This window comes from Euleptes europaea, chromosome 8 (assembly GCF_029931775.1).
Source record: "Euleptes europaea isolate rEulEur1 chromosome 8, rEulEur1.hap1, whole genome shotgun sequence".
Classification (NCBI taxonomy): Eukaryota; Metazoa; Chordata; class Lepidosauria; order Squamata; family Sphaerodactylidae; genus Euleptes; species Euleptes europaea.
The window spans coordinates 29425998-29453931 of NC_079319.1; the positions used below are offsets into that span (position 1 = coordinate 29425998).

Here is a 27934-nt window from a genome sequence, read left to right on the forward strand (position 1 = left end):
TTCCCACCTTTGGGGGAGCCTCTCCCCCCACCCACGTGGAGCCTCGTCCCTTACCGCCTCCTGGGAAGAAGCAGCCCGCCCCGTTGCCTTTTCGGAGCAGGCAAGGCAAAAGAGGAGGAACAATGCACAAAGGAAACGCAAGGGGGGGGGAGAAGGCGAGCCCGGGGAGGGGGCGTGGCTCGGCGTGCCGAGAGCGGATAAATGGGGAGCGCGGGGCGGAGAGCGCCCAAGGACCAGCCCGGGCGGAGAGTTCAGCACCGCGGACAGCGACGCCCAGCAGCGACAGCAGCCCCCCGGCGCGCTCTCCTCCTCCTCCAGCCTCTCCAGCCCAGCCCCAGCCGCGCGTCATGGCCGTGGAAACTCACCTGCAAGGAAAGGAGGTCTCCGCCGCCCAGTTTTTCGAGATCTGGCATCATTACGACTCTGACGGTGACCGCCTTAAGCCTCCTCCTTTCCCGTCCCGGCTTGGGACCGCAGCGGGGGTGGAGGGGAGCGGTGGGCTGGGCGCCTTCTTTCCTGCGCGCCGGAAACTTTTTGCCCGGCGGCCGCCAGAAGTTTTTTTGTCCGGTCCTCGGGAACGACGGAGAGGGTAGCGATGTTGGCAGCTGGAAGGGTCCGTGGACCAGACTCGGATCGGGCTGCTTCGGGAGTCGCCTGCTTTGCAAAAGGGACGCCCTCCTGCCCTGCGTTTAAAAGTTTAAGCGCCTCCAGACCCCCCCCCTTTTTTTTTTTAAAGAAAAGAAATAAATAGTGTCCAGCACTTGGGGAGTGGGACGAAAGAGCTTAAGCTGGTTGAGAAGCAGGAGTGATTTTCAGTGCGTCTTCTAGCCATGCCGTTCTCTGCACGCGAGGAGCTCCGTCTGCAGCTGTAACCACCATTCGCTCTCTCTTTGTGTTTCAGGTAGTGGCTACTTGGATGGCAAGGAGCTGCAGAGCCTCATCCAGGACCTGCAGCAGGCACGAAAGAAAGCAGGCTTGGTAGGTCCAATTTTTTTTTCCCAGCTTGAAAAAAGAGTGGTCTCCACTGCAAAATAAATATCTTGCTGTGAACGCCAGCAGCCTGGTAGCTGTGGTAGATATCTGCCCATGTTCTTCTAGAGGAAGATGCAAACGAACGGAAGAGGACTGACCCATCCCCAAAGCAGGACATTGCAGTGAAATTAGGGAAATCTGGGTGAGATTGAATCTAGTTAGCAAAGGCTTCACTCTTAAAGATACTTTCTTGGGAGTGAGACCCATTGAATAACATGAGACTTCCACCTGCCTAGCCTTGCTCCCAAAGTCACTTTTAATTACTCCCACCTTTGTTCTGCAGTAAATCATTCTTGGAAAGCAATATTTAAAATGTTCCTTAGTGTATTGTTTGCACAGAAACATTTGTTGGTTTATTTCCTTAAACAGAAGGGGCAAAGGAATATTAAACATGAGCCAGCTACATCCTTAATGTGTGGGCTGAAATACATTTCTGCCCCTTGGTGGCCAATAAACAGATCTGCCGAAGATCTAAGTAGATATTAATTGAGCTTATGATACTGGAACATTAGCATGAAGTAGGATGTATCTGGGCTTGTGCAGATGAATAAAAAGTTTTCCTGAATACCTTAAAATGGTAATTCATTGGTGTATTGTTTAGGAGTTAAAATTGTAAAAGTGTCAGTAATTTTAAGAGAAGTTTGTAAATGGAGTAAAGCATTTTTAATTAAGTTTGCATGCTGTGAAATAAGAAACAAGATGCCTTAGTCAAGGAATAATAGCCAGAATATGAAGGAAGACTTGTTCATGAATGAATAAATCACTCAAAGTAACAGAATAAAATAAACTCTTGAGTCAGGCTAAGCCTTACATTCCGAATAGAAGGTGAAAGTACATTGTGAAAGAATGTAGTGGATTTTGAAATATGAGAGCCCTCATTTTATGAATTTGTAAAATATTTATGCATTAGCCCAAATTTAGAATACATTTGAGCTGTTCTATAATGATGTATGAGTTAACTGTGCAACTGAAAATATGAATTTCAGCTACAGTTGTAGACTTGGCTCTGTGCCATATCTAGATAACAATTATTTTTAGATGTTTACGCTAGCATCTTAGAACTGTATAGATCAGTGATGGCAAACCTTTTAGAGACTGAGTGCCCAAACTGCAACCCAAAACCCTCTTATATATAGCAAAGTGCCAACACGGCAATTTAACCTGAAGAATCCCCCTGAAGGAACCATGCAAAATAACAGCGGCGGGTTAGCTATGCACATGCTAATGGCTATGCAAACAGGAACAAAGGAGCAGGCGAGTGGGAGGGGTGGAATTTCTCCTTTTGCTTCGAGACCGTGAATAGGCAGTTTTAAATTCACATTTTTAAAAAGAGCTTTTAGTGAACATCAAAACTGACCATGCATAAATGGCCAGGGTATCTGTTGTGGGGAGGGGAAGGTGATTTAAAGCCGGTTTGATTCTTCCTTAAGTGGTAGAGAAAGTCGGCATATAAAAACCAACTCTTCTTCAAAGTGAAACTTGATATTTGTAACTGAACCATCAGGAAAAGAGGTAAATGATTGAGGGAGAGACACCTGGCAACCCTAAGGCAAATATATGAAGCAAAAAATGCTCTATATTCAGAGGGTTCCGTCTGAAAAAAAACTCTGCAGGGGGGCTTATTGTTGAGTTCTGAGGATCTGGATGGGGAAAATGTGCATCTGAATGGCAAATCCAATGCAAAACCTCCCATTCATAAATGGCCAATAACCCCCCATGCAGAGTTTTGAATCAAACATTGCTTCTTCCCCCCCCCCCGGGCCCCGACCTCCGACCTCCTCCTCGCCGCCCGCCTTGGCGCTGCCGGCCCTCGAGCGCGCATTCAAAACCCGGCCGCGCTGTGAGGGGGAGGGTGGCGCTTTACCTCACACACCACCTCTCTTGTGTGTGTGTGTGTGGGGGGAATAAACCAGAAATGGGGCGGTGAGGAGAGGCTTCGTGGTCGACTTTTGGTGGGGGTGGAGCCTCCTCTGCCGGCACGCGGGTAAGTGGCTCGGGACGGGACCGAAAGTCCAGACGGGCGAGGCAGCGATGGATGGAAGCAGTGGAGAGAGAGCCAGCCCGCTTCCTGAGGGACGGGGCGAGGAACCGGCAAGCCGACAGCCGGGAGAAGACGGAGCGCAGTAGACGCGGCGGCGCGCTGCCGCACCCCAGCTGTAGCCCCGCCGCCCGGTCGCGCCTGCGCCAGTCAGAGGACTTGGCTGGGGGCGTGGGGAGGAGGCAGGATGTTTCAGCCCTAATAAGGTCTTGGGGGCGGGACTAGAGGGAGGGCTGAAACATCCTGCCGCCGCCCGGTCGCGCCTGCGCCAGTCAGAGGACTTGGCTGGGGGCGTGGGGAGGAGGCAGGATGTTTCAGCCCTCCCTCTAGTCCCGCCCCCAAGACCTTATTAGGGCTGAAACATCCTGCCCCCTCCCCACGCCCCCAGCCAAGTCCTCTGACTGGCGCAGGCGCGACCGGGCTGCGGGGCTACAGCTGGGGTGCGGCAGCGCGCCGCCGCGTCTACTGCGCTCCGTCTTCTCCCGGCTGTCGGCTTGCCGGTTCCTCACCCCGTCCCTCAGGAAGCGGGCTGGCTCTCTCTCCACTGCTTCCATCCGTCGCTGCCTCGCCCGTCTGGACTTTTGGTCCCGTCCCGAGCCACTTACCCGCGTGCCGGCAGAGAGGGCTACGCGTGCCAGGTCGGGCACGCGTGCCATAGGTTCGCCAACACGGGTATAGATTGATCTAAAAGGACCTAAATTATGTTTAAGTCTCATTAATCATGTGCCATTATTTTGCAAGTGAAGTGCTTGACTTATCAGACACATTTTACTAGTGTGTGCTCACTTTATCTTCTGCAGTATGAGTCATTAGTACATCCCTTAGAAAAATGAGATTAATAATTTTATTTTAGAAGTACTCTATCCGCTCTGTTAGTAAGTCCTTAGAAGTTTTCAACAAAAATTACCCTGTATGATTTATAAAAACTTTCTCCCTTTTCCCCACTATTTAAAATTGGTGTCAAATATACTCCTACTTAAAAAAATTAGAACACTATCATACAAAATCCCTATAGGTCTATTCTTGTGTGTCACCCACGTTATCATTTATGCCTTTTAATAGATTCTGCTTGTATGCCCACTTGTATTTTGAAAGTGCTTGGGTGTTCTTATTCAGTTTGACTACTTCTGTAAAAGACGGTCTCTGGAACCTTCTGGAAAGAAGAGCACCAAATTTCAGAACTCTCATTGGATCATCCATACCTCTTTGATCCTTGAAGTTTTCTTCTGAATTATGGATATGTGCCAAATCAAAAGTAATTTTTTTTCATTTAGGGATTAATACCCCAAACAAGCATCTAGTAAATTCAGACAACTTATCTGACTCACTACTGTTTTGGTGGCTTTGAATGTCATGTCCTTTGCCAGAAGGAACAGTTGAGAAATCAATGGATATTCCATGTACATTTTGGGATTTTGATTTGTCTCCACATATGAGAAAATTTCATGTCTTTTCCTTTTGTTCTTGCATCTTCTATCACTTAATTTAAAATCTCATTCAGACTACAGAAGTGGCAGCTTTTTTTTCATATGTTTAGGCTGTAAAAAATAAATACTTAACTTCCCCTATAATCTTGTCACCATCTAGTATTATAATTTTGCCTTCTTTTAAATTAGGTTTTGGCATAGATTTGGTGTGTAGGACCAAAGTATCTGTTTGTTTGTTTTATACCCCACCTTTCTTCTAGGAAGCCCAGGGTAGCTCACTTGGTTCTCCCCTCATTCATTTTATCTTCACCACAACACTGCGAGGTAGATTAGACTGGGGGAGAGTGACTATTTCAAGAGCATCTAGAGGATTTTATGGTAGAGTGGGGATTTGAACTCAGGTCATCCAAGTTTTAGTCCAGCACTCTAACCAATTTACTGGCTCTCAACCTTAAATATTCATTGCTTAATTTTTTTTCTGTTCTAAAATATTCATTGTTTCTGCTCCCATGCCTTCAAGATAGAGTTGAATATAAAATCAAATTAATGCATTAAAGAATCTAGTTTAGTTGCATTTCAAGTGGCTCTTGTGTACAGATTAGATAAAAAAACAGCAGGACGATCCAAAAAAGTTGGTGGCTATTTTCCAACATGCCACTGAAAAAAAATCTGTGCCAACATAAATATTTGTGCCAATGTAGACTCCACTCCCAATCTGCATAGGAATTTGTGCACAACAGTGGCACAGATTTATGGGGAGCTTTCTAATGTGTCTGTGCAACAAAATGGTGCTTGTGTCATGTGCAAATGTTGGCACACATGTGTTGTCCCTTGAAGTGGGCTGGATGGCATGGTAGAAAATCAAACATTGAATGAATGAATAAATTTATTTATGGCAAAAGCCAGAATAAACCAAATGTTAACTATTATAAAGTTAAACTTAACAGTGGGAATTTTATCCAGAAATGGGTGGGGCCAAAATGAATCACTGCGAAGTCTCCATAACAGGCATAGTTATTTCAGGTTGCCTCTCCCTACAATTAGTGCTGCAGTTCTTTGTAATTTGGCTATATACTTACTTTTGAGATCATTTTAAAGCAAAATAATTTATGGAACATTCCACAGTCAAAGAACTATTGTACAGAGTGGAAAACTGGATGCCATTTTGTTGTCCAAGAAGGCTTTTATTTAGTCTGTTGAAATATACTATCATTTTTTGGTGATTATTTTAGATTATTGGATTCAGTACTATTACACCTTTTCTTGTGGTTCAAGGTGGCTTACAAGGATAGTAAAAAAAAAATCCAGTTACATCCAGAACAAAACCAGAATAAAATGAAAAACCCAAATCTCTGACTTTAGTGGATGAATTCAATGGAACTACATTCCAAGATTTCAATTCTACATCTGGTAGACAGTTACTAGGGAGCGGTCTCCTTGGAGCTCAGCAGGCCATAGTAAACATTCACACAGTCTCTGACTGTACAGTAATGGCACTCAGTTGATAAAGAGCCACATACGAGCATGATTCATCTTCTTTTGAGCATCTTGAAGAACGTCTCATTGCTGGGGATTGACCTGGGAAAGGGAGGGGGAAGGGTTCAGTTTATTATTGGGCAAAAATTGTATTAAAATTAAGTAGAGCTTATCTTTCGGAGCTCATTGCATCATAAACATGTATATGTTCCAGGGAGTGTCAAAAATGGCTCAACTGTTGCCATTCACATTTCAGTACTCATAACCCTGGTCAATATTTGAGATACACTGATGAATGCTGATAATGATCTGAATGTGAACATATGTACATATCTTTTCAGATATTCATCTGGGATTGTCAGCATTCACACATGAAAATCTGCAGTCAGCATATTTTGGGCATTCTTTGTAATCCTGTGAATCTCTATTTTTGTTCTCAGTATTTTATGAATGAATGAAAGAAATTTGATACTGGCATAGCCTTTTAAAACATTTACTATTGCAATTGGGACACCCATGAAAAGCTTCTTCAACTCTTTTTCACATTTTTTTAACCTCTTCATAGCTGGTTTCCCTAATATGATGTTACTTAAAATGTATGAAATTAAAGCAAAACCTGAAAGGGTTTTTTCAGTGTGTGGTCTTGTGCAGTGAGAGATCACACATGTAAACATGGCACCCCACAGCCAATCAGCTTTAGTTATAAGATGTTATCTCTGAAAACAAGCATAAGCCTCTCATTGCTCTCTCTTTGTGGGAGGGAGAAGGCCATCATGACTGGATGATTTTAGTATTCCTGGCTGATTATAAAAAAGAAGAAACCTGATTTTTCTAACATTATGTATATATTCAAATACAATAATCATAAGTGAAGATTCTGCAGAATCCAAAAGGTGGGATTCTGACCTGATTCTCACAAGTTTCTACACTTGATACTTTTCTTTATTTCAGAATGTCACTTGATGCTTGATCTGACAGAACCAGCAGAATAGTTCCTAATTATTCCTAATTAATTCTGGATCACTATTTTTAATGTTTTTGAATACTCTGTGCTAGGAAGTTATGTACATTTCATAGGACTTTGTGCAGAAAAGCTTCCTGCAGTAGATTGAACTGTAGTTTATACCTTTACAATCCTCTTTCCTGGGAGTAAGGAAGCCCCAGTGAATAATGTGGGACTTACTTCTGAGTAGCCCTCTTAAGATGTCTTCCTAAGTGTGCTTACTTCAAATAATAGTCACTGTACTGTTACATTTATAGGATCTAACCCCGGAAATGAAAAAATTTGTGGACCAGTTTGGGAAGAGTTCTGAAGGAAAAATAGGAATAGTAGAGGTAAGAAAGCTTTTTGATTTAATGTCTCTTCAGGCATATTCTGTGTACGTTGATGCTGCTGCCTCTCTGCCTGGTTGCTCCAGTAAGGTCCCTCCACTCTCCCTGCTGACTACCTAGGGCAGGGGTGGGGAACCTTTTTCCTGTCAAGGGCCATTTGCACATTTATGACATCATTCAGGGGCCATACCAGGTGTAGATCTCCCAGTGTGGGGGGGAAGAGGCTAGGGTTGCCAGGTCTCCAGCCACCACCTGGAGGTTGGCAACCCCAGGGGAGGCCACACAGAGAAGGCCTGCAGGGTGCCCCCACTCCCCCCTCCCAGGCAGAAGGGCAGCCAGCAGTGGGCCCGAGCAAACGAGGTGCCAGGCGGGCACAGCCCACAGTCGATCGGCAAGGGAGGAAGGAAGACAGAGAAAGAGGAAAAGGGAGGGAGGGAGAAAGGGAGAAAGAAATGGAGAGAGAGGGAGAAAGAAAGAAAAGGACGGAGGGAGACAAAGAAAAGGACGGAGGGAGACAAAGAAAAGGATGGAGGGAGACAAAGAAAGAGACAGAAAAAGAGGGAGAAAGAGAGGGAGAGAAAGGAGAAAGAGTGACAGAAGAAGAGGAAGAAAAGAGATAAAAGCCTCCCCACACACACACACACACACACACACACACCCGCGCATGCTGGCCCCGTGCGACTGGGCCCCAGTCTCCATGCCCTCTCCTCCCCAGAGTCCACAAAAGCCCCCCCCCCGAAGCCCGATCGGCTCCTGCATGCATGCTCTGCTGCCGGGAGCCGCCAGCCTCTTTCCCCCTCCCTCTCGCTGCTCAACAGCCGACAGTCGGCGAGAGGAGGTCCAAAGGGCGCCGCAGCGCTGCTGTAAGCCAGGAACACCCTCTGGGAGGGCCGCCCTGTGCCCCACCTCTGCCGCAGGGCCCCGGAGCTCCGGAGAGCCACAAAAAATGTCCTCGGGGGCCACATACAGCCCCCGGGCCTGAGGTTCCCCACCCCTGACCTAGGGTTTCCAGGTCCCTCTTTGCCACCAGCAGGAGGTTTTTGGGGTGGAGCCTGAGGAGGGTGGGGTTTGGGGCGGGGCTTCAATGCCGTAGAGTCCAATTGCCAAAGCAGCCATTTTCTCCAGGGGAACTGATCTCTATCGGCTGGAGATCAGTTGTAATAGCAGGAGATCTCCAGCTACTACCTGGAGGTTCATCAATATAAACAAAACAAAAGCACTCCCGTGCCTATACCATATGGTTTGGAAATTAGTACGGGTGAAAGGTACACAAATGCACAGAGCCAAGTAGCAAAAATGCAAATGTTAATAAGTGCAAAACATCAAAGACAGCAGTGTGAGACAAATAGACCTAACAGCAGTGACTACACAATGTACAATATATACATGGATTATAGAATAACCAGGCAAAAAAGTCCTCTTCTTAAGTCTATCAAAGTTGGTTGGTTCCAATTGTATAATATGTTCATCTGGTATGAATCCAGTGAATATAAATCCAAAGATGGGGGACGGCCGTTTCACCTTGGTTTCTTCAGCCCCATATTATCTCATCCATGTAATGGTAATTCCAGAATATAACGAAGTCCACAAAGGTACACTATTAAGCCACAGCAATGTCCACAGGTTCCCAAGTGGGATACTAGCTTTTATTCTTGTTATGGTTCAGTCTTGTCAATCACTGAACGTCATCCTGTCAAGTGCAACACTTCTAAATCCTATTTATTTCAGTTGAGAACATGCTTCACTCTTCCACTGAAATCAATAGGACCTAAATGTGCTGAATTTTGACTGGATTGAGACCATATGTTGGAAGGTGTGTGTGCTATACTTTGTCACCTTGAGCTGTTAATCAGTAATATAATCTTTTTTAAAGATTCTGTAAAACTGAATAATAATAATAAAAAGGGGGTGTTTCTTTTTGGCAAACCCTTTCTTAGTTAAAATATGTTTGATTGCAGATCCCAGAAACATGATATTCCTTCTGACAGTACAGGAAAATGTAAATTCAGGATTCTAGTTTTTACTGCTGTCATTTGTCATGTGATATTGGTCAAATCACATGGGGTTTATTCTTGACCACTGTAATTGGCCCACTAGATTTGATGAGCGTTCTCAGTATCTGTTCCTGTAAGTAAATAGGGGAGTTAAGTATCAAGTCTCTAGTTGCTGATGGAAATCTGAATATTTTGGTAACAAGCCCATGCATTCTAAGATATAAACTGTAATTTTATGCACAGGTAACTCACAGTCAGTCACATTGAACTCATGTACCGTATATTGATGCCCAATTTGCAAGATCTGAGCAAGGCTGTCAAAGACAGGACATTTTGGAGGACTTTCATTCATAGGGTCGCCATGAGTCAGAAGCGACTTGACGGCACTTAACACACACACACACATATTGATGCCCAAGTAAACATGTACAGAATTAGACTTTATGGGAATTGTGCATGTGAAATACTGTAATTAAACTTGAAGGATTGTGTACTTATTTTTAATAAGTAAATGGTGCAGCCTTCTGAAAGCCCACGCTCACAGCAAATTCAAATATTACACAGATAGGAAGAGAGGTTGGCTCCAGTAGCAAAACCGATCCTTTTTTTTTTTTAAGGAAAAAAGAATGGGACTGTAAAAAAGAGAATTACAACAAATCATAGAATCAGAATAATAGAGTTGGAAGGGACCACCAGGGTCATTTAGTCCAACCTTCACAATGCAGGAAATTCACAACTACCTCTCCCCCACACACAAACACACACCCCAGTGACCCCTACTCCATGCTCAGAAGATGGCTAAGATGCCCTCCCTCTCATCATCTGCTTAAGGTCATAGAATCAGCATTGCTGACAGATGGCCATCTAACCGCTTCTTAAAAACCTCCAGGGAAGGAGAGCTTACCACCTCCCGAGGAAGCCTGTTCCACTGAGGAACCGCTCTCTGATTGTTAGAAAATTCTTCCTAATGTCTAGAAGGAAACTCTTTTGATTTAATTTCAAATTCAAATACCTTTATTGGCATACTACAATTTCAACCTGTTGGTTCTGGTCCGACCTTCTGGGACAACAGAAAACAAAAGGTGGGAATAAAGCCTCAAAGAACAAAACACATGCATTTTATTCCATCACTTTTGCCTCTCTCTTCAAAAAGATGTAATGGTTATAATACAAACCATGAGGAGTTGCTAAGTACAACTAAACCCATTTTATAAACAGTGTAATGGGACATCAAGTCCTAGAACCAGTGTTTTTTGGTTTTTTGGGATAAAAAAATGGTACCAGGACTTATGTATATGGTTGCATCAGTTCCCACCAATTCTCCTTGGGAGATCCCTGAAAAAAAGTGCTGGTACTCATTAGTGGTGAGTACCATCACAAAAATAGCCCTGCCTAGAACTAAGAGTACTCACCTTTGCACAATTTCATGAGACTAAATTTCACTGAACTGTGTAGGACTTACTTTCATGTAAGCTTGCATAGCATCACAATTGCTCGGTCATTAATAAAATAACCCTTTATTAAAGGTAAAGGTCCCCTGTGCAAGCACCGGGTCATTCCTGACCCATGGGGTGATGTCACATCCTGATGTTTACTAGGCAGACTTTGTTTACGGGGTGGTTTGCCAGTGCCTTCCCCAGTCATCTTCCCTTTACCCCCAGCAAGCTGGGTACTCATTTCACCGACCTCGGAAGGATGGAAGGCTGAGTCAACCTTGAGCCGGCTACCTGAAACCGACTTTCGTTGGGATCAAACTCAGGTCGTGAGCAGAGCTTTTGACTGCAGTACTGCAGCTTACCACTCTGCGCCACGGGGCTCCTAACCCTTTATTGGCTAGTGGAAAATGAGACAAACTAAAAGCGGCACCTGAGGAGTCCGTCTTTCTCTTTCTTTTCATTTTTTTAATCATTTTGTCTTCTGATTTTTTGTGTGGGGGTGGGGAATCCAGACAAAGATGGCTTCCGGGATCATCAAAATCTTAACTGATCTTGTGATAAGAGCTATTGAAATAACAAAGAGGCACTTGAATGGCTTCACAGAGTACATTTTCAGCACTGCTTTTTAAGTTAAGAGGGGTTTTAAGAACATCTTCAAGAGTGCACATTAGTATGGTACGTTCCTGAGCTTTTATCCAGTGCCCCTAGCTAATGTATGGAGTCAGACGGGGCTATGTGTTCCTCTAAAAAGCTCTCCTCCTCCACACTCCACTGGTTACATTGAAATTGTGCTTCAAAAGCTCATCCTTTTAACATATTCAGGCTTCAATTATTTCATGTTCAAATGAGGCACATTCCTATGGGCACAAGGAGGAGAGTTATCATGTGGCGTGGCCTAGTAGCTTTTTTGCTTTCTCTCCATACACAGAAAAAGAGAATGTAAATCAAGAAAGCTTCATTTAGTAATCAACATAAAATAGTGAAAATAAATAAAAGAAAAATCATTGAGGCATAGATTAATGAATTGACTCTAGAAATAACTCTTTCCTGGCACTGTAGGCCTCTACAATTTGCTATCTGCCCAGGCCTCATGTGTCTTTTGACACATTCGTGTCTGGCAATCCCATTCTTCTTGCAATCCCAGACTCGCACAATATTATTTAACATTTGGAAGGCTGCCTTAAGTGGCTGGTGGTCTGCATGTTGCTTGATGGACCAAAAAGTTCTCACTAAGCCCCTGGATTTTGCTCCCTCTGGGGAGTGCAAAAATGGCTCACTGGTAGGGTTGCCAACCTCCAGGTTGTAGCTTGAGATCTCCTGCTATTACAACTGATCTCCAGCCAATAGAGGTCAGTTCACCTGGAGAAAATGGCCACTTTGGCCATTGGACTCTATGGCATTGAAGTCCCTCCCCTCCCCAAACCTCACCCTCCTCACGCTCCGCCCCAAAAACCTCCCACCGATGGCAAAGAAGGACCTGGCAACCCTAAGCACAGGTAGGGTTGCTGGCTCCGGGTTGGGAAATACCTGGAGATTTTTGGGGCGGAACCTGAGGGGGGCAGGGATTGGGGAGGGGAGGGACGTTTTCTTTTATTAGCGATAGGGCAGGATTTGGCCCCAATTGGGACCTGAGCTAGTGCTCTGGTTTCACTTGGGGCAGGTGTGTTTCTGGAGCAGTGCCAGGACCTGATGTATTCTGGGAAATAGTACTATCAGCTCAGCACAGTTTGAAGCCTTCTACCCGCACATGGAGTATTCTTCCTTTGGAAGAGCCTCAGCCATTGGAGGAAAGCTTTGAACTTTAAAACTCAACCAATACTGTGCAATCCTATGCAGAGTTACTAGAGTAACTCTGCATAGGATTGCATTGAAAATGTCCTTGGTGAAATACATTCAGGGCAATATTTCATTTCTGTTTGTAAGAAAGCTTTTTAAAGCAGATCTTCAAAATTATGGCTAAGATAGGCTTTCAGTGCAGTGCTATGCAGAGTTACTTCAGTCTAACAGTGCCATCCTAAGAGCGCTTTCCTGGGAGTAAGCTGCATTAAATAGAGTAGGATTCTGAGTAGGCTTGTTTAGGGTTGTTCTTTAATCCTGTTGAATGGGCTGTTGGTCCTTAAAGCAAACTTGGCCTTGGATCCATGATTCCCGAGGAGAATTAAGCAATGCCTTCAGGAAATGTTGCACAACTTTTGTGCCATTTCCCCCTCTGAATAACTTTTGAAACCACGTATTGATTCCTAAAACTACTTCCAAATGATAGCGCTGAATTGCAGCTCAGTTCCAAGTGACACATTTTTGTATATAATCACTGGTCCAGGCAGCTGCAGACATAAACACTGGTCTTGGAATTGTGGGTTTCTCACCTATAATCATACCCCACCATCCTCAATGAGAGTTGCACTTACAGAGCAGTTGAAAGGCTGACATTCTCTGCACACAAGTTGAGACTGAGGACCATTGAGCTCAGTGAAATTTTCTTCAGAATAAACACCACCTCCTTTTATTTATTTAAAACATTTAGAACATAATTTTTCCTGCGCTCAAAAGTGGTTGGACAGAAAGCGTGCTGCTCCCAAGTAAACCTTATTAGGAGTGGGTTGTAAGCAGGGTCGGATTTAGGTTTGATGAGGCCCTAAGCTATTGATGGTAATGGGGCCCTTTATATGTCCAGCTGTCCTTTGTCAACAACAAATTGTTGCTGTTTTTTGTGTTGAATATATGCTATATGGTAATTTATGGACCTAATAGTGATATTTTAGAGAGAAGGCTAGCAGGCGGGGCCCATTACTTACATCATAGGAGCCTACACAACACAAAACACTGTTGCTGTATGTAGGTTTTATTTTATTTGTTTTTTATCTTATATTTTGGAAATGTACATCCAGGTTTTTTTTCCTTTAATTTTTTTGGGGGCCCCAAGAGAGTGGGGCCCTAAGCTATAGCTTGTTTAGCTCATATGTAAATCCGGCACTGGTTGTAAGTGGGACTTAGGGTTGCCAACCACCAGGTACTAGCTGGCGATCTCCTGCTATTACAACTGATCTCCAGCTGATAGAGATCAGTTCCCCTGGAGAAAACGGCCGCTTTGGCAATTGAAGTCCCTCCCCTCCCCAAACCCCGCCCTTCTCAGGCTCTGCCCCAAAAACATCCCACCAGTGGCGAAGAGGGACCTGTCAACCCTAGTGTGGAACTATGTTGGGGCAGGCTGTATGATGTAGTGCTTACATGTGTCTGATCAGGTTTGGGGAGACCCAGGTGCAACTCCCTGCTCAACAGTGATGCTTATTAGCAGTTCTATGCTAAGCAGAGTTTCACCCTTCTAGACCCATTGTCTTCAGTGGTAGCTCTGTTTAGGTCACTGGAGGTGACCTTAGACTAATCATTCTCATGTAGGGTTGTCAGCTCTCGGTTGTGAAACACCCGGAGATTTTTTGGGGGGATGGGGAGTCTGAGGAGGGCAGGGTTTGGAGAGGGGAGAGACCTTCAGTGGGGTATAATGCTATAGAGTCCCCCCTCCAAAGCAGCCATTTTCTCCAGGTGAACTGATCTCTGTTGCCTGGAGATCAGTTGAAATCCCAGGAGATCTCCAGCCACCACTTGGAGGTTGGCAATCCTACTCTCACATGGCCTAACCTACCTCACAGGGTTATGAGGGTCAAATGAGGGAGGAGAGGAATCCAGCACGTTGCCCTGAGCTATTGGAGGCAGGGAGGGATAATAAAAAATGTGACACAAGAGTATTTGTCCGTGGATGCGTAATAACGAGAGGTGACACCAGAGCTGGGATAATCAAAGGACCAACTTTAATGTTATTGTTCAAGAGGGATCTGCAGCGCACACAAGCCAAAAACATCCCCCCGAACAAATTGCACTGCAGGCAATTGTCGGGATGCTGGAGTCAGGCCTCCTCTTTTTTGTGCATCACCGTTCCTAGGGCAAGACCACCCTGGCTCAGAGCTCTGAGCCGTCACGTGTGGTTCGGCTTGACCCAGACCTTATAAGCCCCTTCCCTTGTCCGGCCCCTCTTCATACATCAGGCCCGCGAATGAACGGGGACTGGCTCTCTTTTCCCGCGACCTGCAGCCAAAATCGACCCCTCCCTTTACTTCTTTGAAGGTGGGATGGGGCGGTCTTTGCTCATAAATTAGAAGTCTCCCTGAGCTCTCTTCTCCTTTAAATGAATGTGCATTTTCCTCCTCAGCCCTGTCTGACAGCAGTAACTTTTAAAAATACAGAGGAGAAAGGTTGGTCTTGAGCAAATTTCTTCCAAAACAATGATAAACATTGGAGTCAGCAGTACATTAATGTGGAAGAATGGATTTATTCCTTAGCTGGATTACACATTTAGCAAAACGTGAAACAGAAAATACAAAATTTAAAATCCCAATTATGAAAGAAATCCATTAAGTAGCTAGAATGTTATTTCAGTTTGCCAGAGTATTAATTTGCCTCAGTGTTATAAGAGCGTGTTTTGTTCCCATGCATGAAACGTAGGCATCTGTTTCAAGTTCTCTTGTTGATTTAGATAAAGAAATGAAGCTCTTAGGGCTAATATTGTGTTACCCAATATTGTAATAGTCTCGGGTTCACATCTCTCTTTCCCATGGATACATTTCATTTTAAAAATGAGAAATGATTCTTGAAGGAGAGCAAACGCAGGTGGCCCATTCAAAATGGTGCTCATAACAAACCCTTGGCAATGATAACCCTGGGAAGGCAGACATTTTATTCCTCACTCACCCAACTGTGTTACAGCAAGAGCCCATGGATGAAAAGACAACCAAAGGTTTTGTGTACTGCAGCTACCAAGTTCAAGTCAACACAACAGGCAGAGAGGGGCCTTTGGGGGAAAATGGGGCTGGGACAAGGGAGAAAAGAACAGACATGATGCTTTTTTATTTATTAATGTATTGTTTCATTTATACCCCCAACTTTCTGTGACGAAGGTAAGGCTGGGAGTGTGTGACTGGCCCAAGGTTAGTTAGCATTCTTCCATGGCAGAGGGGGGATTCGAATTTGGATCTCCCGGATTCTAGTCTGACACTCTAATCGCTATGCCACACTGGCTCATGAAACCATTAAGCTCAAAACTTAAACAGTAGTCACCCAGGGACATTTTGGGACATAACATTGGTAGGGAAGGGCCAGGAAACAGAGAATGTCTAAAATTGAATGTTTGCATCCTACTCCATTAGTAACACACAAGGTTTTACACTTTTAGTGGCAACCGTGGGGAAGATGTTTTGTTTGTATATTGACGATGTATGACGTTTTTATGCTTTTATGGTATTGTTTGTTCTTCTAAATGCACCGTGAGTAGGACCCTGGAAAGGCAGCATATAATGTCCCTAAATAAATAAATTAAACATTTCTCAACATATTGTTCTTTTAACAAATGTAGTAATAATGTGGACATTTTCCTTGAGGTTTTCACGACGGCAGTGATAGTTGATGTTGCTTTTTAATATGGTTTTAAAGGGTTAAAGCAAAAGTGTGTATGTTTTAGAGGCTATAATGGGCTGCTTCTGTGAGCTGGGGGGGGAGAATTGTGAGGTACTTCCTGTTCTGCTACAGAAGCGGCAGATCCAAAGCCATAATCTGCTGTCAAAAACGTATAATGTAAAAGAACCTTGGAATACAATGAGGATCCTCTCTCTCTTTCTCTCTCTCTCTCTATCTCTCTCTCATCCCCATCCTGCTATTGTCCACAGCTGGCTGAATCCATTAGTAAGAAAGTAGCCGGTAAAAAGTAGGGCTTTTATTTTCATCTTTTTGAAAGAAAAAATCAGCATTAAATATCTTTCCATCGGTAGGCTTTTCACTAATGAAAACTTCATTGAAAATGTCTGCATTGTTACCATATTTCAAAAACAAAAATATGTAGAGCTTTTAAACATACACATACACACACACACAATTCCCCCTCCCCTGAAAAGCACCACAACTCCTTCTGCAAAAATATATTGTTCCTTTTCAGGGTCTTTCAACACTAGGGTTGTCAACCTCCAGGTAGTAGCTGGAGATCTCCTGCTATTACAGCTGATCTCCAGCCGATAGAGATCAGTTCACCTGGAGAAAATGGCCGCTTTAGCAATTGGAATCTATGGCATTGAAGTCTCTCCCCTCCCCGAACCTCGCCCTCCCCAAGCTCCGCCCCCAAAATCTCCCGCCGGTGGCAAAGTGGGACCTGGCAACCCTATACAACACAGAACACTTCATTGTCATGTCCTTGTATAACTCCAGTTTATTTCAATGGGCCCTGCGTAGGAGAAGACCCTGGTGTGCGAAGTCCAGGATCTACGAACTACTGATAAACAATATCTAAGGCTGCTCTCCTAAGAACACCTTTTTGGGAGCATGCTCCAAGGAGCAAAATTGAATTTATTTCTAAAAATCCGTGTTTAGGATTGCTCCTGAAGTAAGTTGACCACAACTAAGTTTATAATTCCTTCTGATAACAGTAGCTATAATTTCTCCTTGACTGTATATAGCAATTTAAAACCATATTTAAACATTCTTTTGCAGCTTGCTCAGATCTTACCCACAGAAGAAAACTTCCTCCTATTCTTTAGGTGCCAGCAGCTGAAATCAAGTGAAGATTTCATGCAGGTAAATATGCACAAACCTCCCCTTTTGTAAAGTTTAAATTATCAAGAAATTTTTTTGTGTGATTTTTTAAAATGTCTAAACTTCTCATTTCCAGACTTGGAGAAAATATGATAGTGACCACAGTGGCTACATGGATGCTGAAGAGCTTAAGGTAAGAAATTATCTATGTCACAATTTAAGCCACCTAGAGGCAGCTTAACTCTGAAAGCTTGGTCCACAGTAGTCTTGTAATGATTTTGAAAGAGACTTCTTAGCACTCTTGCTATCTGAATCAGATGCAAAGGTGGCTTCTTTGTGGGCTTCCTAGAGGCACCTGGTTGGCCACTGTGTGAACAGACTGCTGGACTTGATGGGCCTTGGTCTGATCCAGCATGGCTTTTCTTATGTTCTTATGAAAGCATTTCCTGTGGATCTCAGAGATACTAATGCGATACAAGGGGAGAGGGAATTTCTATTGTATTTAGATTAGACAGATGGGTGTATATATTCAGATCTAGAATTAATACTGGTTTTTTTCTCCTGAAGCGTACAAAAGCATTAACTGGATGCCATTAATTTTGCTTTCAAAGAAGCTTTTTAACAGAATTGCACATTGCTTTAGCATTGGATTTTGATCAATTTGCTCCTGCTAAAGCCGTTTTTGGCTTAATAGAGAGGTTCTCTAGACAAACAGCTCAGAACGTGGTTGCTGTTCTTTGACTTTACCATCTCAGACTGCAGGTATGGAAATGCAAGACTGAATTTTCCCCTATTCAAACAAACAGTCAATTCAGAGTGAGGCTCCTTAGATGAGAGGAAGGCTTCAAACTTGAGCTAAGAGGAAAAAGCAGGGTATAAATAAATAAATAAATAAACTTTGCCCAGTGGAGTGGTAGGATCTTCTCCTATGCTTCTGGGAGCTACTTTTCCCCCAAGAGTCTAGGGAACTACCATGGGGAGGGCAGTGGCTCAGTGGTAGGGAATCTGCTTGTCAGGCAGGTCTTAGATTCAATCCTTGGCATCTCTAGTATAAAAAGGTAACTGGTGATACTAAATACCTCAACCTGAGACCCTGGAATCTGCTGCCTGTCTGGGTAGATGTACTAGTCACAAAATGGCGGCTTGGTGGATGCAACCAGTAACAGAATGGCAGCTTCTACCAGTAACATGTTTCAGAGCAAAGTGTGCACTGCTCAGGTGGGGAAACCTTTCCTCCACTGTTTTTCTAAGGCACCCCTCATTGTAACTGGCCCTGTGGCAGAGGGGGGAATGTACCTCTGTGTTTCCCTGGAAGAGGAAAACAGCAACTTTGATGCAGGGGGAAAGAGTCAGTAGCACATGCCTTTCCCACCCACAGCAAAGGTGTACGTGTGCATGCATGAAGGAGGATGAGAACAGACAGATGGGAAAGGGTGGTGGTGCTGTCATTTTCTCATCCAGGGCCCATGTGCCTCTCTCTCTCTCTCTCTCTCTCTCTCTCTCTCTCTCTCTCTCTCTCTCTCTCTCTCTCTCTCTCTCTCATAAAAGAGGAAGAGAAGAGAAGCTGCTGTGGAAAGAATGACACAACAACTCCTGAAGGCTCAGAGATGGATCCTGAATAATAGCTTTTACAAAAACAGCTTTCAGTAAAAATGCTGTAAATTTCTACTGTAACTAAGCCAGTATTGAATATATGTTGTTGATTATTTTGTGAAACATCAGCAATAGACCTTCAGAAGCCTCCCAAATGTGCCACCCCTTCTTCTGAAGGTGGGGCGCAGAATTTGGCACAGGCTGTGTGGAACCAAGAGCTCAGAGAAAGGTTGTTCACTTTGTTAGTCACTCTATTGAAGCCAACAAGTGTGTTGATAATTGTGTAACAGAATGACAGATCCTATAGCTCTGTGGTACAAGGTGCGTTCTGTGTGTACAAGGTCCTGGAATCAACCCCTGGCATCTCCAGTTTAAACAGAGCAGGGCCATTTTGACAAAAACGTTGAGGAACCTCTGCTAGTCAGAGCAGGCAGTACTAGGAAAGGTGGACCATTTAGAACAGATGGATAGGATAGATGGACTGAGAGTCCATCTACCAATCTATCCATCTAGTACAATCATGTTCAGTTCTGCATTCAGAAAATTGCCTATATGCACCTGGATCATGCTGTGACTTTGGGAAAAGACAGCCCTAACTGAGCTGTATATACTTGGTATATTGTATAATGAGCCAGTAGACTTCTGTCACAAGGTAATAAGTATAATGATTGCAGCACATCTAGTGTGCCTGTAGGTGACACATTCAAGTCTTGGTTTGTACCACGCCTAATTTATACCTCCATTCCTCTCGTGTGTAGATGGGAAGCCTTGTTATGGAAAATTAAGCACCCATTTACCATTTTGTGAAAATTCTTTCTTGTAAAGGTCTTTCTTTCTTTCTTTCTTTCTTTCTTTCTTTCTTTCTTTCTTTCTTTCTTTCTTTCTTTCTTTCTTTCTTTCTTTCTTTCTTTCTTTCTTTCTTCCTTCCTTCCTTCCTTCCTTCCTTCCTTCCTTCCTTCCTTCCTTCCTTCCTTCCTTCCTTCCTTCCTGTTTGTTTTAGAAAGGCTAACTCACAATCACCTCTGTTTGAGAATCACAACCTATACTGACAAAGGGAGCTTTGATTCTGGAAATATTATACCCTGAAAATGCTGTTGGTTTCTAGGGCTTGAATCTAACCTGTATTGTTTGCTCCATATTGGTGCATCCACCTGGTACTGCCTGAATGTAATGTTGTTGCTAGACTGACTGTTGCTTTCCTCCTTTGAATAGGCAAGCTCCAAAATTGGTATGAGGCAAATACATATTGATAGTCCCCACTTGAGGAATGGGACCTTGGGATTAGTCCTTACCTACTCAGCTGGCTTACAATTCGGTCACTGATTCCAGCACAGTTCTTATCCACTCTGTTAAATCCATAACTTTCTCTTCCTAGTTATCAGTATCAGCTAAAAACTCTGGTCCAAAATATTTTTTAAAAAGCCCCAATTCCCCAAAGAATAATATAAAGAGGTTAGAACAGGTGTGTGAATTTTGCTTATAGCTGATAGGCACTTATAATCCCCAAGCTCTCCAGATTTCTTACTTAATAAAGAATTTTAAATGTCACTAAACTAGGACAGTCAAGTTATCTGCTGGGGAAACAAGTGTCATTTCATAGAGTGGAAAAAAAGTGTGTGTGTGTGTGTGTGTGTGTGTGTGTGTGTTAAGGCCAGCAAAACAAATTACTCATTCCATCAGATAAACTAGCAAAAAAAAAAAAAAAAAAAAACCTGCTGTTATGGAATGTGCCTTCAAAGGAGAAGAGGTAAAACCCATCATCAACAGCATATGGAATAGCAGCATTCAGATCTCCAGAGACAAAGAAATCAAAATTATAGCTAGGAGCTGGAAAACAGCTAGATGGGCAAGTTCTGATGCAAGCCAGACAGCTCTGCCCAGCCTGTCTTTCCCCAAAGCCGAAGTCTAGAATTGAATCAGAAAAATAATGAACCCGAGCTATCCTCTCCACCTGCCTCCCCTACTGGTAGAACTGTTGATCAGCCTTTCATGTTTTCCCCACAGGAAATTATATTCCATTAGTATACCAGAATGTCAGCCTGCTCTTCCTGAGTGAAGCTAATGGTGCATTTCATTTAAATGCCCTATTTTATAGAAACTTCTTGAAATAAATAAAAGGCCTGTATTTGGATTTGATAAAAGAAATCTCTGAGGAAATGTTTGGAGGACAAATGTGCCTTTTGGCATGGACCCTAGGCTTTGGGGCAAAATAAGTTTGATCGCAGAAAGGGGAAAAGGGGGGGGATGAAACACAAAAAGGAGAAAGAAGACATTGAAAAAGAGAAAGTATATGACCAAACAGATAGAATTCATAGTGTGCGCACCCCCAGTGGAGGAATGTGGCATCCACCATGGAGCATTCTTTTGCATGCAGAGAACCCAACCCATGAAAGATATTTGTATGGATACTCCATACAATGTCTGTCTGAAGTGCTTCCAGTTAGCACAAAATCATATTTGCCATTGTTGCACAGCTGGTATATAGCATCTTTATTTCCTGGGAAATAAAGGTTAAAGTTACTCACTCCGATCCAACACACATGAAAAGCTGGGTTTCTGTACATGTTTTGCTGCCTAGAAAGGGAATTGTGCACACAAGCACTGCTGTAACATGCAGTTTTTTAGGCTAATCCATCTGGAGCTACATGGAGATAATTGGTGTTCACAAATGGTCCTCATGAGTTGGTGATGGCATCACACCGTTGTTTGGGAGGGGGCAGTGGAGAACTGGAGAGCCAGCATGGTGTAGTGGTTAAGGTGTCAGACCAGGACCTGGGAAACTCAGGTTCAAATCCCGATTCATGCCACAGAAGCTTGCTGGGTGACTTTGGGCTAGTCACACACTCTCAGCCTTGACCCTGGCTTGTATTTAGATGGGAGACCTCCTAGAAATGCCAGGGTCGTGAAGCAGAAGCAGGCAATGGCAAACCACCTCTGAGCATCTCGTGCCTTGAAAACCCTATGGGGTTGCCATAGGTCAGCTGTGACCTGACAGCAAAAAAGAAGAAGTGGAGAACTAGGTTTAGTTCTCCCCTTGATTGCTGTGGTTTTTTTTTAAAGGCAGCTGCTAAGCACCCAATTGCAGCCCTGTCTGCAATTCAAAGATGTGCAAAAGGGAGATTCTCCAAGGTTCAAGTAGAAAGCAATGTAGGGTTACCAGCTCTGGGTTGGCAATTATTTGGGGTGGGTGGGGTTTGGAGAGGGGAGGGACTTCAATGCCATAGTGTCCAATGGCCAAAGTGGCAATTTTCTCCAGGGGAACTGATCTCTGTCAGCTGGAGATCAGTTGTAATAGTGGGAGATTCCCAGCCACCACCTGGAGGTTGGCAACCCTATGTGGAATGGAAGCTGCTGTTTCAGAGTAGTGGCCTCCCCAACTATGTGCACGCCATATTGTGCAACCAAGAGACTCCAAACTGCAGTCAGTGCCTAAAAGACTGATCTTGATATCTCTGTGTTAATTCTAAATAAACACATAACTTTGTTCTTTACTATTGTTTAATTGGGCAAAAATGCAAGATTTAATCGTGGAAGAACAGAGTAAACTTGCACATTGGTAATTGTTCATGAAATTCAACAAACAGATCTCATCCTCAAGGCAAACCAGGCAAATGATTTGATTTTTGACATTTCTATTTTATTCCAGGGTTTCTTGAAAGACTTGCTACAGAAAGCAAATAAGCAGATTGATGATTCAAAGCTGTCAGAATACACAGACATCATGGTAAGACTGGGCAATTTCATTCATGGAAATACAGCCCTACTACGTTTTTGGACAATGCTAAGATATTTGGGCAGGTCTTTCTGTGGTCCTTTTTCATTACTCCCCCTCAAGGCTGTCTAGGTTTCAGGGGCATTGGGGATGGGGTTGCCTGCCTCCAGGTGGGACCTGGGGATCCCCCGGAATTACAGCTCATCTCTAGCCTACAGAGATCAGTTTTCCTGCAGAAACTAAATGCGTTGGAGGATAGACTTTACGGCATTGTACCTAGGGTTGCTAACCTCCAGGCACCAGCTGGAGATATCCTGCTATTACAACTGTTGTAATAGTTGATAGAGATCAGTTCACCTGGAGAACATGGCCGCTTTGGCAATTGAACTCTATGGCATTGAAGTCCCTCCCCAAACCCAGCCCTCCTCAGGCTCCGCCCCAAAAATCTCCAGTTTCCCAACCTGGATTAGACAACCCTACCCTCCCAACCCCCATCAGTGGCCCCGATGGATCTGGCAACTCTGATTGGGGAGCAAAAAGAGGAATTCGGATACAAAGGCCTTGGAAATTATAACTGGGAAAAATCTAGCAGATGCTGCTGTAGGCCTCCATGTGTTTCAGTAGGAATGTTCAGGCTCTCATGCAGTACTCAGCATCACTGGTACAGGTGGATTGAAACTTGGGTTTAAATTATAGCATGCATTGCCTGAGGGATTGTTCTTTGTGGAAAAGGAGAATCCTCCTGTGCTTAAGCAGTTCATATACATAAGGTAGCTCCCTAACTCTGGTTCAGTGTACTTTTGACACAACAGTCTTAAGAAGAATTATTTGTGGGTTTTTTTTTTTTTTTGCATAATCACACAAATCAGTTCTTTTTAATGTCTGATTTTCAGTGACATGAACGTGTTTGGCTGTGGGAAAAATATTAAATAGCCAACTGAATAGATTTCACGTAATTTAATTCCAATATTGCACTTAATTAGCAAATGGCTAGGATTTGAAGACTGTCTTAGTGAATTATTTTTGTGTATCTGGCAAAAAAAAAGTTCATACAACTTCCCCTCTGTCCTTTCAGCTCCGGATGTTTGATGAAAACAATGATGGAAAGCTGGAACTGACTGAAATGGCCAAGTATGTATTTAGCAAGAGAATGAAGAAAATAAATGGAGATTTGTACTAATCAGTAGAAGGGGGAAAAGTGGGAAAGGCAACCTCAACAAAATGGGTGCTGAGAAATAGCTTCTTAAAATAAGATTCAAAGACTCCATGCATTCTGGGAGCAAAATTCTTCTTCAGAGTCAGCTCTCTTTAAAAAGAATTCAGTAAAAAAGATGACTCTTGGGCGAATAGATTGAGCGGCACTGGGGTAGATCCCAGTTCAAATTTCTTTTCTCAGCCAGAAGCTAACTAGTTGGGTTTCACTCTTTGCTTTAGCAGCCAAGAAAATGCGAGCTAAAGCTGTTTTTAATTAGGGTATTTAACATTTTTAATTATTAGCTTCTCAGGGGTCAGACTGTTTTAAAGTTATATTAATGTTATTTTAATGTTATTTTGGTGTTCTATATGATGAATTGTGATGGCCTTTGGCCACATACAATCAACTTTATCATCGTTGGGTTTAGGCAAGCCATTCTCTTTCCGTCTTTGCCCCACTTCTGCAATATGGGGCAACTAATGTTATTGTAAGGATCACAAAATACTGGCCTTTATCCAATGAGATCTTGTGGCGTTTTCCTACTTCCTCTTCCTATCATAGTTCAATGAGGGAGGTCATGGAGGTCAGCAGACCTTCAACAGCAGCATATAGGGGAAAACATGGTCTACAGAAAAAAATAGATGTGGCAGACACCGTAGAAGATGGATTTGCCCTGTTCTTCTGATAGTGGAAGCGGAACTCCATCATTGGAAGCAAGTGGCAGGTTAACAAGCCAGTAGGTGGAATCCAAAGGACCATGAGTAGATTTTTCACTTGCTGAATGGCTCTGTTCCTTCTCTCTGTCTTATTCAGCCTGAATGCCAGCAAAAATGCTCCTAGAAGTCAGTTGACCCTCAGAAACAGCATAAAATACATAAGAAGCTGTTTTATACTGACTCAGACCTTGATTGGTCTATGAAAATCAGCGTTGTCTACTCTGACTGGCAGTGCCAGTGACTATCCAGGGACTCGGCTAGAGGTTTTCAGATCACCTACTACCTCACCCTTTTAACTAGAGATGCCAATGACTGAAACAGGGACTTCCTGCATGCAGAACAGATGCTCCACCAATAAGCTGTAGCCCTACCCTGAGGTCCAGCCTCCTTTACTCTTCCAGCCACAGTCATGGCAGGACAATAGGTGTCTTCTGCTGGGTTGCAGAGCAGGTGGGAACTTCCCTCACACCACTGAGGGCTTTAAAAGGGGGATAGGCAGATTCATGGTGGATTCATGGAGAATAGGTCCATCAGTGGTTACCAGCCATGATGAATAACAGAAACCTCACTATGCAAAGGCAGCAAACCTCCATACTAGTGCTTGGAACCAACATCTCGGGATGGCTTTGACCTCTATGCTCTGTTAGTTTGGTCCTCCTGGGCAATTGGTTGGCTGCTGTGTGGTCGAGTATGCTGGCCTAGATGGACGACTAGTCCAACCCAGCAGGTTGTACTTATGATCTTATGGCTGCAGCTTGAGGCTGAAATTTGTACAAATTCTGAACACACAGTTTGTACAAGCAAAAGTACCTTCTGATTGGGCGGGTATTTCGGATGCAGCACAATGAAGCACATTGGACCCTCAAAAGATGGCAAGAAATGTTTCTTTGACAACTCAAAGGAAATGCAATAAAATCATTGTGATATCAAAAGTTTGAAAAGTAGCACTGTCCCTGAAGAAGCATTTTACCCACCCAGAATTCACTGGGGGGTGCAGCTCTTTTTAGTTACCTGCTGCTCAGTATCCACGGAGGTCGCTACTTCTTCTGTTTTTTCTACAGATATGCCTGTAGACCTTGTGTAGTATACCTTTCAAATTATAACTCAGTAACTGTTTGACCTACCCTTGTGTTTTCTCCAAAGATTGCTCCCAGTACAGGAAAACTTTCTCCTTAAATTTAAGGTATGCAGTTTCATGTTTTAAAGTTTGCATGTACTGTTTACATTCTTATCAATCCCCAATCTCAACCGTTCTAACCACCATCTTTCTTTTAAATGTCAGGGTGTCAGAATGAGTCCAAACGAATTCTCTAAAGCGTTTGAATCATTTGACTCAGTAAGTATGCAGCTTTTCTGAAAAGCAAAACAGCATGAAAGAAGTGTTCTTAAACGTTCTGGGCAAGGAAATAATTCAACTCTGAAGTGGCTGAAATTAATATCAGAAATGCCCTTTTCCTTTCTTCCTTCTCCCCGCCCCCCAGGATGGAAGTGGCTACATAGATGAAGCTGAACTAGAAGTTTTCCTGAAAAGTCTTTGTGAAAAGAACAAATCGGTAATTTTAATGGTTTTATTTCTGCTAGAGGTGCTTTTAAAATGTATTTTTAAAGTTTTTTTTTCTTCAGTCTAATTAGTCAATTTTCTATCCATCTATTGCGTTTCTCCCCATCTCTTCTCCAAGAAGCTTATGGCAGCATACATGGAGTTGAACCCAACCAGCTTTTTCACTCAGTCTCACCTAATTCTTGCCCTTACTACAGTTCCCCCCCTCCCAAGCAGCTTTCCTTCGCTCAGTCACTGGCTCACTAGATGTTGGAACAGGGCCAATTGTGCAAATTCACAGAATAATGGTGGCCGCTAGTTTGAAAATGGAAAATACCTTTTTGGAAAGTAGGAGAGCCATTTATTGGTTACGCTGAATATAAATAAATATACCGTGCTAATGGCAAGTTAATTAAAAGATGGTTCTTTGCTGTAAAAATAGATTTTTAAAAATAATGTTCAGCACTGCAGATTCTATTATGTATAATTGTATTACTTGTGCTCTGGTGGGTGAGGAAGGGTTTATTTAGGTTCACACGGACTCTTTGCTTGGCATCATGGCCTCTTTGCAAAGCAGGGAATTTTTTTGTTTGTCAGAGTGTTCCTATTACAATGGCTTTCTATTCTACCTGGATTATATAAATGACATTTACGATGATGGGATGATGGCCATGTTAGTCTGTCTGTAGCAGTAGAAAAGCTGTGACACATGCAAGCTCATACCCTGCCAGAAATGTTGTTAGTCTTTAAGGGGCTACTGGACACTTGCTATTTTCTACTATTATTTATGAGTTTGCTTTTTGCTATGCTGTAAAAGAAAAGCATTTTAAAGAAAATTCAAGTTTTAAAAAGAGACTTATAGTTAGGGTTGCCAACCTCCAGGTAGTAGCTAGAGATCTTCTGCTATTAAAACTGATCTCCAGGCAACAGAGATCACTTCACCTGGAGAAAATGGCCACTTTGGCAATTGGACTCTATGACATTGAAGTCCCTCCCCTCCCCAAACCACACCCTCTTCAGGCTCCTCCCCAAAAACCTCTCGTTGGTGGCGAAGAGGGACTGCACTGTTAGGGTTAATTCAAAGCTGCCTTTCTACTCACAGAAAACCTTCCACTCGTGGGAATATACCTTTGGATCCCTAAGGCTTTAATCCAGTCTTGAATGGCTACTGACAGTGAGGGTTCCCTGGCGTAGCCTTTTCAGTGCCTGGGAGGAACTCCTCCTCCCTCTTTCACTAGCATGAATAATAGAATAGAATCAGAGAGTTGGAAGGGGCCATACAGGCCATCTAGTCCAACACCTGTTTAATGCAGGATCAGCCTAGAGCATCCCTGACATGTGCTTGTCCAGCCTTTGCTTAAAGTCGGTAGGCTCCAACCCTTTGTTTCTCTGTATTAAAACTGGATGAAATAGTGCTATATAACCTCTTTCCATGTAGCTCTGACAACTTGCTGGTCTGTACTGATAACTGACAATAAAGCACTGTCTCCTTTTCCCCCCTCCCCAAACCCACAGGAATTAGACATTAACAACATTGCAACATACAAGAAAAGCATCATGGCCTTATCTGACAAAGGAAAGCTTTTCCGAAATGATCTTGCTGCTATCCTCTGCACCGGGGGAAATTAGAGTCCATTGATACTTCCATTTAACTCGTGGTACATCTTTAAAAAAAATATATTAATAACTGTGCACTATAAGGGAGTAGGCTTTACTTTCTTTTATATCTTGTAAATTTAAAACTGCACATATAGATAATTAGCCAGGACATGTGGCACATTCTTTTCAGCTTGTTTCTATACTGTTTGTAATGTACAGGTTTTGTAACTATAAGACTGATAAAAAGAGTGTGTCTATGTTTGGGCCAATCTGT

The 27934-nt window shown here is 43.3% G+C and overlaps 1 protein-coding gene across 1 annotated transcript; it reads left to right on the forward strand.

Annotated features, from left to right (window-relative positions):
• The first annotated feature begins 324 nt into the window (after positions 1-324).
• CALB1 (calbindin 1) lies at positions 325-27725 on the forward strand. The gene is made up of 11 exons (XM_056854395.1): positions 325-429; positions 902-978; positions 7234-7308; positions 17264-17347; positions 17442-17498; positions 22545-22622; positions 23686-23741; positions 25665-25704; positions 25804-25857; positions 26003-26074; positions 27577-27725. The coding sequence occupies exons 1-11, from the start codon at positions 348-350 to the stop codon at positions 27688-27690; spliced, it is 789 nt and encodes a 262-aa protein (XP_056710373.1). The 5' UTR covers positions 325-347; the 3' UTR covers positions 27691-27725.
• Positions 27726-27934: the final 209 nt, after the last annotated feature.

Bases quoted from the DNA above. Each gene is read 5' to 3' on its own strand.
- CALB1 (XM_056854395.1), top strand. From the start codon at position 348: ATGGCCGTGGAAACTCACCTGCAAGGAAAGGAGGTCTCCGCCGCCCAG. The intron at 17,348-17,441 runs GTAAATATGCAC...TCTCATTTCCAG, and splicing joins CAAGTGAAGATTTCATGCAG to ACTTGGAGAAAATATGATAG. The intron at 26,075-27,576 runs GTAATTTTAATG...CCAAACCCACAG, and splicing joins TTTGTGAAAAGAACAAATCG to GAATTAGACATTAACAACAT.